This window comes from Amphiura filiformis, chromosome 11 (genome assembly GCF_039555335.1).
Source record: "Amphiura filiformis chromosome 11, Afil_fr2py, whole genome shotgun sequence".
Classification (NCBI taxonomy): Eukaryota; Metazoa; Echinodermata; class Ophiuroidea; order Amphilepidida; family Amphiuridae; genus Amphiura; species Amphiura filiformis.
In genome coordinates this window covers 40,899,072-40,912,113 of record NC_092638.1, presented here as the reverse complement: position 1 = coordinate 40,912,113, position 13,042 = coordinate 40,899,072, and the positions used below count along the sequence as shown (strand labels likewise).

At 37.4% G+C, this 13,042-nt stretch overlaps 1 protein-coding gene across 1 annotated transcript in view; it reads right to left on the bottom strand.

The window, feature by feature from the left end:
* The window catches only part of LOC140164844 (axin-1-like), a 54,330-nt gene that overhangs the window by 1,816 nt on the left and 39,472 nt on the right, over nt 1-13,042 (bottom strand). The window contains 7 exon segments of the mRNA XM_072188221.1: nt 5,620-5,823; nt 10,115-10,243; nt 10,700-10,921; nt 11,446-11,613; nt 12,118-12,374; nt 12,376-12,627; nt 12,629-12,781. Of these exon segments, the coding sequence (XP_072044322.1) occupies nt 5,620-5,823; nt 10,115-10,243; nt 10,700-10,921; nt 11,446-11,613; nt 12,118-12,374; nt 12,376-12,627; nt 12,629-12,781 (1,385 nt within the window).

Here is a 13,042-nt window from a genome sequence, read left to right as displayed (position 1 = left end):
TTTGCAGAACATGGAAAGAAACTGTTACAAGTTGCTTTGTATAAAGTTAGATATTAAAACTCTGTAAATACAGTGCACCATTACATATTCAACTTGCAAAACATGTATCAACAAAACACATTTCTGTCTGACACATCAACCGTAGGCAATGTGATGACTGTGAGATGAGTAGATAGAAACCACCATCGGCGGTATCCCCACAGAGAGAAAGTTTGCAACACTCTCTCAAGATGAATCCATCCCCTTTCATCATTGCGACTCAAATTTAAACTTGGAAGATTCTCTTCGACAGGTGCTCTATCTGACGATTTGCAACAGTTTCTTCTTCCTTTTTTTTTTTAAACAAGGGACCTCTAGCCACACAAGAACACTACTAATAAGTTGACGAGGGAATGAGAGCCAGACCTAGAAGACAGGAAAGCGGAATCAAAGATGGCGCTTTAGTAACCCGCCACCCAGACAGGCGGCAAAGCGTTGCGATCACTCTTGGCAGTGACCGAGGCTACAAATATCTATCTCTCTTCATTCTCCTCTCATCTCTGCGTTCTTGGCTCCTCTACCAATCAACCAATTAGATGCGAGGTGTAGTGTTTCTACAGAGTCAATTAGAGACAATTTTACAAGTTGGGCCGCCCCTGCAGCCAGTTTGCAAAGAGTTCCAAAAAGGCCCCTGGGTGAGACGGCACAGAGTAAGAAGCAGAGGAAACCAAAATGGAATTTCGTTTGCTTTGCCAAAGGAATAAACCGAGAATCCTGGCCTGAAATGCTATACTGCAACCGAGCAAACATTGATTCTTCCTTGGCTTTAGTTCAAATTATGGAAATTATACCACTAGGAAGCTAGGTATCTTTGGACTAAACATCAAAAAAAAAAAAATTAACATGCATAAAGTTACAGATTGATGAAAAGTGAACCGCTCTTTGGCAACTCACAAAACAGACCCAGCTGGAGACCATGCAGTAACTTTCCGCCAAAACAAAACATCATGGCGAAGTTTAGCTAAATTGAAAATGTCGGGGGCAAGCACACATCGAACTACAGAAAAGTGCCGCACACAGACCTTTATAGCTATAGGGCAAATGGTACTTGGAGCTGTGCACCAAGTTTCAAAGTGTTTCTTTTTTTGCAAATTCAATTTACGTTGGAAAATTTATGTTGACAGACAGAGTGAATGGCTAATTATGTGATTTCTTTGTGGTAGACCCTTTTTTACCTGATGGATGTATCCTATTGAGACCATATTTCAAAGGTTTTTCCTTATCTCCGACACCCAGTATTGAACAATAGTAGTATTCTCAAAGGTTTCAACAGATAAGAATTCAAGTACCCAAATAAATGTATTCAGTTAAGTTCACAAGTACATAAAAATACATATTTTAGTTCATTAATTCCATTCATACATTTATAAACTTATGGTAAATACCAACTGTGCACTGCATTTGCTGGTTCCAAACTTTTCCTCAATTGCACAGCTTCCATCACAAAACTTTTGAGTTAACTTATCATTTCCCAAACAATTCTTGCTTAAACTGGAGGTCAGCTGAACAATAGAAATGCCCCAACCCACAAATACCATGCAAACAATGATCAAGAACTGATACTTTTCAGCTCTCAGAAGTTTGCTGCAGAGTTAGCATTCCATCAATAATGTGGTTTTGTTTTCAAGTAAGCTTACTATGTAAGTTATGATTCACTCTTTTGCCTAGTCTTTTGGTATGATTGTGGTGCATATACACACTAATGCATTTTAGTATGGATACTGTCAAATTCAGTACATTTGCTTGCCCTTTACAACGTTTTACTTCACACCATTACTGAATCCCAGCTACCAGCCTGGCTTGAATGGAATAAAATACACGAGTAACCTTCTAGCTAGCTATTTAAACAGATTCCTTTTCTACCAATTTCCTCCATTTTAACAAGTCGCTCCTTATTGCCTACAACCATGTATCCTTTTACACCATTCTGTAATGACCCAGCTTCAGTATCCCAGGGGTCAACGACATCGACCAATCCTGATCCTCCAATGCGAGGGCGGTAAAGAGGCCCACATGGTGCAACGAAGAGAGAGAGAATCCAAGTGAGCCCCTCAGGGTGTTGTGTACCCATTGACCTCTCTCCATTGATGAAATACCTTTGAAGAGGCCCGCTTACTTTTTAACCCTATGTCTGCCAAACATTTGCGCTTTGTTATGCCTCCCTTTTGTTTTGACCTGCTGAACTCTGACAACATTTTTTTCCTTTACACTGTTAATATTTTCTCCCAATTTGAAAATGATCTAAAGCCACAGCTAGCCATGCAACATACAGAGGCAACCATTATGGTCTTGAACAAAACCAGATGTGTGTGGGGCGAGCGAGCAAGAGTTTTTAAACCCATTTATTTGCACCCAGTTTGGTAGGTAAATTCAAAACAAGTTTTGTGTAAAAGGAAAAAAAAACATGTAAAGACTGGGTCATGTTGTCAGGGATTTAAAAATACAAGAGATTTGATTGGACAGGTATTTGATACATGTCATGAGGTCAAGTTCCTATACAGTATGTAAATCACTTTGGTATCCTATTTATGTATCAATCGGTAGCCTATTTGGAAAGGCTGTTTCAAAATATTTATTGGAATTTTATTTCATTGGGTTTTTTTCATGGTTTTTGTTTTTTACTTTCCATGGTTTGAACCCCACTGTTCATTGATTTTCAGTTTTATATAATTTTTCATGATTCTTGTAATTTCTTTATAATGGTTTTGTATGTTTTCTTGTAATATTGTGTAATATTTAATTAAATTACACCCTGTATGTCACAGGGCCTCCAAGAATAACAGTGCTCTTACACTGAAGGAGCTACCCTGTATAAAGAAAGTTGAAATAAATAAATAAATAAACACATAGTGGCAAATTAAAGCATGGGTGAATATCATGACCCATAGTCACTGTTCAGAAATAGACAAATTTAGAAAACTAATAATGCTAAAAAACATTGAAAAATACACATTTTGATTATCTCTTTCCTGAAAATATTTAGTGCAGTTACATGCATGCATACATCACATGTAAAATATGCAAATATTTCAGATTCATTATCTATAGGAGCAATATTTATTGTGGAATACTAAAAATACCTAAATTTGGTCAAAAATGCAAATTTTGTTGATGGAAATAAAGGGGATAACAAGCAACTGTTTATCACATGAATAATGTGCAGCTTGTACTGTAATGTTTTTCAAATTTTTGTGGAACAGAAATTGTTACTATTTTTTGTGCTTCAAACAGCTACTGTAAAAATATATTCTCAAATATATTCTTACATGTAATAGATCGATGTAAAACTCAAAATCGCGAATTTAAAAAAGAAGTTCAAAATCGACAGAGCATGAAAAATTCCATACACAAAATTTACAATTTTTAGAGTATGATGGTGCCTGCTGTAGCCAAAGATCTGCGCCCTGAATGAGTAATGACTAGCCAGAATACTCTGAGCCTCAAGGTATGTCCTATAGCTGATAGATGGTCCTACATCTCAATGCTGAACAAAATAATACTGCAGCTATACAGTGGACAAAGATTCCTCCTGTTGAAATGACAGCCACTGATTCTGTGTGATTAAAAATGGTCATTACCATTGGTGCCACTGGTCTAGCTGACCTAGACATTGTATGACCTGGCACAATACCCAGCTGCACGGTTCAACGACCCCGATGTACAGCTTCCATCTACATGTACGGTTCTACACAGCTTGCACATTTAGGTATTGTTATTTTTACAAACAGTGATGCGGGCATATGGTGAGTTTGGAACTTTGGTCGTGAGATGATGATGTTGAACTCAACAGCTGAATGTGTGTATTTCAAGATGGCTTTTTGGTGCCAGTATTGATCCCTTTCTTATGGCCATAATGAATGTTACTGCTAAAGCCTGCTATACTTAGCAACTGGCTTGGAACAGGGGAACAAACATTCACATTAAAGATTTAGGCCTACCCCCATCAAATCAAAAAATCCTTTTATAAATTAACATATTTTTGCAACATTGCAAAATACTGGAAGCTGCATGCACTACTATTATGGTACTACTACACTAGTAAGTACTACTAGTAGTTGTACTAAGTACCTGAATATAATTTCATTGTACTAAGTAATTGCCATTCCAGACCCAAAAGACATTGGCATCAAATCTTGTAAACACATTAAAAGATTATGTTCCAGAATTACAATTAATAGCCTTTCAGTCCACTAACAACATAGGCCTATAGAGCAACAAACAGGAAATTACAATTTAAATTTCAACTTATATGATTGTTTTTTTCCTTTTTCAATCAGAATTGCTTAAAATCTGTAATATTCTTACAAATGAGGGAAACAATGACCACGGCAGATGATTATGCAGTCATACTTTTTTTATATGTTTTTAACCTTTTTTTTGGGGGAGAGGATAGGATAATCCTGCCATCATTTTCATGATTGTATATAGGCCTGTACTTCCAAATGTTTTTGTGTGGTTTTCAAAACCAATACATGATACTAAATATCTCATTTTGTCCATAGTTTTATGTTCACATGTTTATCCCACAAAACAAGGATTGTGGGTCGATGACTCTTCCACAGGAAACAACATTATAGACACTGATGTATAGCCAGTTATTTCACCCCAAGGCCCAGAAACGCTACACACACATATGCAAGCAAAAGCGACTGACTGGCGTTTTACTACAACTTCAACAAACTCCCAGACAGGCTCATCAAAAACAAACCCACGTTATTCATCATGCTTACAAAATTCAACAGTATCGGCAAAGCAGCAGAAACAACGTCCCTCTAAAAATTCTGTCCTCATGTTTTTTAATCTTGCGTAGCCTTCAAACATGAATATCATGACAGTAGCAAGAGGGAAAGGAGAATATCATATACACGCCCTCCTTATTATAGTATGCTTGGTCTCAGTCCATATACTCCTCCATCTGGCTTAGACAAGTAAAAACACTCAATACACCATTCTAGGACTCACAAAATAATAAAGAATTCAGGTTCTTTCTTGTCTCCTGACCCCTCAAAATCAGATTACGACAATGCAATTGAAATCCAATTTTTCCCCACTTGTAAAACAACATGAACCAGGTGCAATATAAAGCTAACCAACAAATAATGTGTTATTTTTGTTATTTTTTCAGCTAAGAACTCCACTTTAAAAATCAGCCTGGTTTAACATGTTACAAAACATTCGCTCAAGGCTAACAAATGGATACAGTATCATGCAGTTTTTTCATTAGCTCCTTGAACTTTGACTTTCTTTTATAACAGCGACCTCACGACCTACATTTCATCTTTTTTTCTTTACTTTTTAAAAACTTATATCCTCAAGACTTTTCCCACCTTAATATGGAAACTGTTACATTTAAGAGTTAGGCACGTCTTAAATGTCATACTGGAGTGGTTCCGTCACTTGCTATTGCACACAAAATGCACCATAGAAAGATTAAGACACACAAGTTACAATCTTTGAAACAAGCTATTACTCAATAACAATAGCTAAGTTTGTAACTAAAAAAACAAACAAACAAAAACCAATAAACAAACAAAAACCAATAAAACAAACAATAAAACAGCAATGATCTCATAAGCTTACCTGTAATTGCCTCTCTTAGAAATAAGCGTCTTGAACTGGCCTAATGTTATTTTCTCGCCTGGTACTGTAGTCCTGTATGGGATAGGATCGTTGCAGAAATAGTACGCTACTGTGACCGTTTGTTTCTGTTCCCCATTTGGTGGAGCCGAATGACGATGTTTTGACGAAGACGTCGTTGATGATGACGATGAGGAGTTCTTTTTCCTGCAACAGCAAAAAATGGAAAACAGTATTAATTTTTTCAGTCAAACAATCCACATCAACATTTTCCTCAAATACATTAACCCAATTTCTGGAAACCTACAAATGACCCCAGTATGACCTACATATAATAACCCATAGCAACCACCCCAACATGTATTATATAAAAAAAAAATCCTTCAAGGGTACCCTCGGTGACATGAACTCTGTAAAATTTAAAAAGAAGTACGGAATGGTCTAAGATAAACAGTGAACACCATTGCATCCTGTCGCCTCTACTGTCATTGGTTAATGAAGCGGTAAGATACACAAGGCCGGCACACGTACCACTGCTACCAGAATCAAATTATTCCCAATGATCGCGGACAATTAGATTTGCGCTAAAGCACTGAGCAAAAATGAAATAGAATGTGGCAACTTTGGTGCACACGCAAAACTTTCAATTCAAGAAAATGCCTAAAATTGACCATTATAAAGGATTCATTGGGATATTTTCAATACAAAGATTATGTTTGCACAAAGTGATAACTAAAATTATCAACATCACGCTGACAGGAGTTTTAACTGGGAATGCTTATTTGTTGAAAAGAAAGAATATAATTTCAATTAGCTTCAGACAGGCTAAAAATGATGTGAAATCCATAGATTGGAAGCAAAAATTATCTATATGTAAGCAGAATTGAACACTATTGAGACTCAATTTAATTTCTAGTCTTTTAAGAACAAGTGTAGAATTAAATCTTGGCGGTGATGACAACATAACATGGCAGTCCCAAAATAGTAACAACTCATTTCCAACTTTCAAGTAATTCTGTCCGCTCCTTTGCATGGATATGAATGGAAATTTGATCGCACCACTCACGTCTGCCTTGTTTCTGAACACTGATGTGAAAGAAAAATCGCATATTCATGTCTTCAACTTTAAGGTATGCCTGAAGTCACGCATAGATAGATAGGTGGGGCAAATTCATTTGCTTCTTATTCTATATCCCCAAGGTTTGGAAAAAACAAAATGGCCGACTATGTTTTATTGTCAACGTCTAAGAGATTCCTCAAGTGACATACAGCATTTTCACTTCGAGGCATCGATGCATAATGTATAGGTAGCTTTTGCGACTGCAATTTGGAGGAGATTTTAAGCTTTTCTCCAAGTGAGCAACATTGTTTGAAGCTTACAAGAAGCTTATTGTTACGAGAACGATGCGACAAAAATGACGCAAGAAGTAGGTCACGCTATTATCAAAAGACGATGTCAACAGGTCTAAAAGATTATCTTTTTCCCCCAACATTACAATACAAATATCATCAATTATTTTTATTTTATTGAATTACCAACATCATTTGGCAAGATTTTAGGTTTTTATTTTCCTCTCTCCCTTCAGGGGAGCACTTGTATGCATTGAGAAAAAAGATAAAAAGAAAATAGCTCAGCTAAAATTGTGCAGCATAAATAAGCAATTCCTCCGCTGCTACTTGAATAGACTCGATGATGAATGCATAGAACGAGCGAAATGATATCATGTGTGTGCTTTTTGTGAGAAGCAGCCACTAACAGGATTAGTACTGCCTTTGGGAGAGTCCTCCGGAGTAGAGACAAGCGCGCATCTGGGTTAATGCAGCACCGTCATCTTCAGCAACTCAGGAAGGGAATGATAAGAGTACACCATTGGCCCTCGCAGCCATGCCTGTTTTTGAAGTATGCTTCTCACTGCGCATGTTACCCGAGGAGTTGGAACTTCCTAAAAATAAATTGTCTAAAAATGGTGCCGAGTATGTACGTACTCTAAACATTAAAGGGGAAAAAATTAAAAATTCAACATGCCGGAGTATGTTTTGAAATCATTTTGATTCCTGTATAAAATATGACGGTTTGTAGAAAAAAATGCCTAAAACCACCTTCACTGCAATGCATTCTGGGTTAGAATAACAAGTGCATTTTTTTTCTTTTGTACAAAGATCCAGAAAAGCTTGGGTGACAAATTAAAAGTTTCATGCAAATAGCTTCACTCAATCTGCCCCTGATCTCCGCATAAATCAAATTGCATCAGCGATGCCTTGGGATTGCCAACTACTTGTAATTTTCACAGCTTGTATCCAGGCAATGCTATCAAAACTGGGGCTAGAAGGGTGTGTGTACTATCCACGAGGGGACTGAAGGTTGAGCAAATTGGACAATTGATGGTTGCTCATTTCCGAGTGAGTGTAACCATGTCAATTTCATCAAGAATCTTGGCGCTGATTCCGATATTCTCCCATTGTGTGGGACGTCCCGAAATTCACTTTTTGACACAATGAGTCGAATTGAATTGGGGCTTCTTGGCTTTCTATATTCCCTTTTCTACTTGTGCAAGTGTGCGCAAAAAAAAGCCATCTATCATGTCAGTTCAAGATAAAAGAACACCACAGGCTATGGGAAAACAGCTTTTAGATGATGGGGAAAGATCATTCATCACCTCGTCGACATCACCCAATGCTACATTGTCTGGAAATAACGCCATCATGTGCGAGGAGATCACAGCATTGCAATTAAAAACATCTCAAACTGAGCCTGTGTGCTTGCAAGCAAAACTGAGAATGAATCAAATAAATCACCTGCATTAAATTCTCTTTAAAAATGTAAAATAAAATTGTGAATAAAAAACATGACCATGTGCCAGTAGAACTTAGCATGAATTTAAAAAACATCGCAAATTGAGTTGTGTGTGCGAACATGAATTTAATAAATCGCCTGGATTAAATTCCCATTTTGTTTGGAAATCACACTTATCATATTGAGGAGATTGTGGCATGCAATTAAAAATGAACCTGTGTGTGCGGGAGTAAAACTGAGAAGGAATAAAATATGGATTAAATTCTCTTTAAAATGAAGTTCAAACACATCCGCCAAATACAAATTCAGCATGTGTGTGCGCATTTAAGTAAAACGGAATTGAATCAAATAAATCACCTGGATTAAATTCTCTTAATATGTCGATTTCAAAAACATACGATAAAATACAACTGTAATGAAATGTTTAAAACACCTGTTTTTTTTTTATTAGAGTAGTATTCCTCTTTCAAATCCAGAACTGGTTTTTGAAACACCTTGATACGTTGAATTCCATTTCCCAAATCTTCTTTTATTTCTATTTCAACACAATGCTGACAAGTCTACAGTGGATAAAAACAGTTTGTGCCAGTGCTTTGCAAAAAAACACGGGACTTGGTTGCAGAAATGGATGCGCATAACATCAAAGGCACCGACGTGAACATTAAATCGGGGCTTGTATTATTGTAAACCGTTGAGATGTTCATCAAGGCGGCAACATTTGATGTTCACATTTATAAATATGTAATTATGAGACAGATCAGCGGTGTTTTTCTTTTAACGTTTTGTATGCCGCTATCTTGCATGATGTAAAAATGCCGCCATGGTTCTGATTTGTATCTGACTAGGGAAATGAAGCAGACTGCAGAATATGGTATTAAGTGCTGCTAAATTAGGCAAGTACTAACATTCCAATTCCCACTTCTAATAGCCCAGTTACAAGAAACATTCTGAATTCTCCCCAGTGTGATTTGGTACAAGCTTATTGAATGAATACATCATGAGATGGCTTAATGAGGTTGCGGCGGCTTTTTAAGGTCATACACCTAGTATCGTGGATGTGTTAAAACAAGTATTTACATTACACAGGCATTTATTACTATACACAACAACGCGGTGAATTCAATGCTTTGTATTATGAGGTTTCATACTTGAATTAAGGTTTGCTTTATGATTTACTTAGTTTTGTACATACTCGATAAAATTGTCATCTCAAGAGCAGCTGCAAGTGACATTTACTAGGAATATTTGTGCTCATTTTTTTTGCATGTGTTAATTTCACATGTTATATTATTCAATTTTTTACATCTCATGAAAATTAAAATATGTACATGTGAGGTGGCACCAATAAGCACTAGGTTTTTATGGTAAAGCTGATGGCTTAGCATGTATTCAGTGCACGGAATCTTACGACGATGGTGCAAGGCAAACAGATCATTCTCTATGTAAATAGAACACTGTAGTAAATTTGTAATCTGTACCGTCTTGGAACTACGTGTGATATTTTAAGTAAAAACTAAAATTATTCATTCAACCTCATGTATAGCATTGTACTTGTTCCAATTTCACTGATTTTTAAGTTAAAATTGATCATTCAACCACATGTAGCCTTTGTATTTAGTTCCTTGAGTTTGCATGACCCAAATTATGCATATTACTGCACAATTTCCACACTGGTTCAGTTAAAATTGTTTCAACAAAACTTACCCTGTATTTGATGAACTAGATCCAGGCAGCTCTTGATTCTGGACTGGGGCTGAAGTTACCCTTAACGTTCCCTGATTGCTTGAGTTTGATGACGGCCTCCTCTCCTTACTCCGACTGGCCTCTTGTTGCCTGCAAAATTACAATAAAACCGAATATTAGCTACAAGCACCACATGTGGTCTATACCAAAGAGAATATTTTCAACAATAAATATCAGAGATGCATTTTGATTTGATTTTTGATTTTGTACAGGTTTGACAACCCTGGGTAACCCAAGAAAGCCTCTTATGAGCTTGTTTCCATTGGGGTGAACACAGTGACATGTTGGGAACAGTCAGGGGTTAATTAACACCCTACTTTTCTGAAAACTGACTGCAAGCTATAGCTATAACTCTTCTGCACACAGGACTGATGGCTTAACATCCACTAGGAAGGAAGGAATCCTCTTGATATACCCAACTCTAAATGCACCATGTGGAGAAGCAAGAGTGGAAGGCTGTTCTATTCACAAAACTTTTGACGGATCAAACGTAAACCATAATATACAACACTATTGGGCATGTTAGCAATCAAACAGATTCTTTACCTTAATTTCTGTTGTTTAGTTGAAGATTCTATTCTTCTCCTGACTTCCTCCAATAATGTCATGGAGTCCAGCGGAGGTTGAGGGCATACTAGGGTCTTGCATAATGGGCTGACTCGGCACACCACGCTTGCTGTGAACGTTGAGGGATTGGTCGGCGTGATCGGCCTCTCCACTGAGTCGGGTCTTGAGGTATTGTAGTGTAAGGCTGCCTTCTTAGATGACCTGTAGAGTGCAAAAAATCATCTATTGTAAGTTAGGCTGTAAAACAAATACCTAAAAAACACTTGTGTGTACCATATTTGACTTAATTAGCATCCCCGTCTAATAAGCACCCCTACAGAAATTTTCTAGTGATGAACTGTTTAAATGCCTCCTTTTCAATGCACCTGTACAACTCAAACTGGTCGCAATAAAATTATCATCATAACTTTCCTGCTTTTAGATAGATCATGTTCAGTTGCACAGTTATATTTTTTAAACATGTATGCAATGCATGTAACAGTGTCAATTTCAAATTTTGACTTGCATTTCATCATGTTAATAAGAGCCCCCATAAGTGACATTATATTAAGTTTATGTACAGGCCTCTAAATAAGACATGCTGTCGGGCCAATGGCGAGGGTCCCTGGATTTCTCTGGAGGGCCCGCAACTTTTGGTACACAACATGCCTGTACATAACTTTTGGTTTTGGTTTATTTCAAGGCCTGTTTAGATGCATACAATTAATGAAGGCACTGGTACTTACGAATGGGAAGGTTTATGCGATGATAGAGATGAAGACATCTGATGTTCACTTGGTAACTTATGCGCCGACCTCTTGTGATGCTGCTGATCACGACCTCTCGAGGGCACTTTCTTCCCAGAGGAGCTGTAATGTTCACCATGCATTATCCACTGCTCTATCGACTTTGTCCTGTTTTTGGATAAATATAATTGCCACAGTAAAGTTAGAAAAACATGTAACTTTATTCATTCAGAATAAAAATTCTAGAGGCATACAGGTTTATTCTTTATAATGAACCAAAACTACAAAGTAAGTCTATAGGTATGCACACTTTCAAAACTTGCCATTTTTATCATGAGCCACATGTGTCGAGGAGCTTTGCACATTAATAAACCAAATAAATGGGCTATTCAGTAGAAATCCATACACCCCCATGAAAAACCATGACCTTCATCTTTCACAAAGGGGTGTAGATTTCAAATGGAGTCAAGTATCCCCATTAAAATTCACACTCTCTGTATGGATGTATGGAATGTTTGTATGTCTTATGGAAAATAAGGTAAGGGCATGTCTTCCAAAGAGGGTGTATGCATTTCAAATGGAATAGCCCAAATAATGTTTGTTACAAAATTCAAGACAGCGTTAAAACTGAAAATAATTTGACAAATTTAAACAGAGCACTTTTTTACTTACTTTTCGCTATCTGATGGCAATGATGGCGGCCCTTCATATATCCCACTGTCTGTTGTCTTGGAAATAGAGGACGTATCTGACTTCTTGCTGGAGCTAGATTTGCCCTTCTTGTATTTCCCAGTGTCCACATAGTAGGGGTAGGACGAGACCCCTGTGTCTGAATGGGCACAGTATTTATTATATGATGGCTCTGAGCCATCTTGTGCATAGACAGCCATAGTCCTACGAGTTGCATCCATTTCAATTTGATGTTTAGAATTAGATTTTTTGTGCGTAATAGTGGTGATGATACTTATGCATGTATTTATCCATGTCCGTTTCTATGTAGTCCTGTGGCAAGCCACTATCACGCAAAATGGCATCTTTTGATTTCGACCTCTGCTTGTGAAGCATCTGCTTCGTGTAACCGGGAGGCATCGGCATTCCCGGTATAGATCCGGCAGACTTAGCCCTCCGTGCTGCTCCGGGAGATTTCGATCTACTGGGCAGAAGCTGCCACCGAGAATGCCTTTATGGAGTCCATGAATACCCGTGAGCAATGCTCGTCTAAAATACTGTTAGGATCGTCCTCGACCATGTTACCATTACTGCTAAAACTAGAGAGGACTGGAGCACCTTCAGTTGCCATTGATGAGCTACTGATGTCAGCCTCGCACTCACTCCCCTGAAATGAAATACGACATAAGTGTTATCTAGTGGTAGTAACAATCATAACAGACATTAAACATTGATGGAATCTGGACTCTCCTTATAAACATGGGGTAGTAAATACTTAAAGCCTCATTAATCAGTGACATTAATTTCATTCATAATACTTGCTTCAATTGATTCAAATTGAAAATGATACATGTTTGACATGAAATTTGGTCTTTTTAGGTAGGAAGGATGCAAGACTGGGTTTGATATGGAGATTAAATTTGATGAC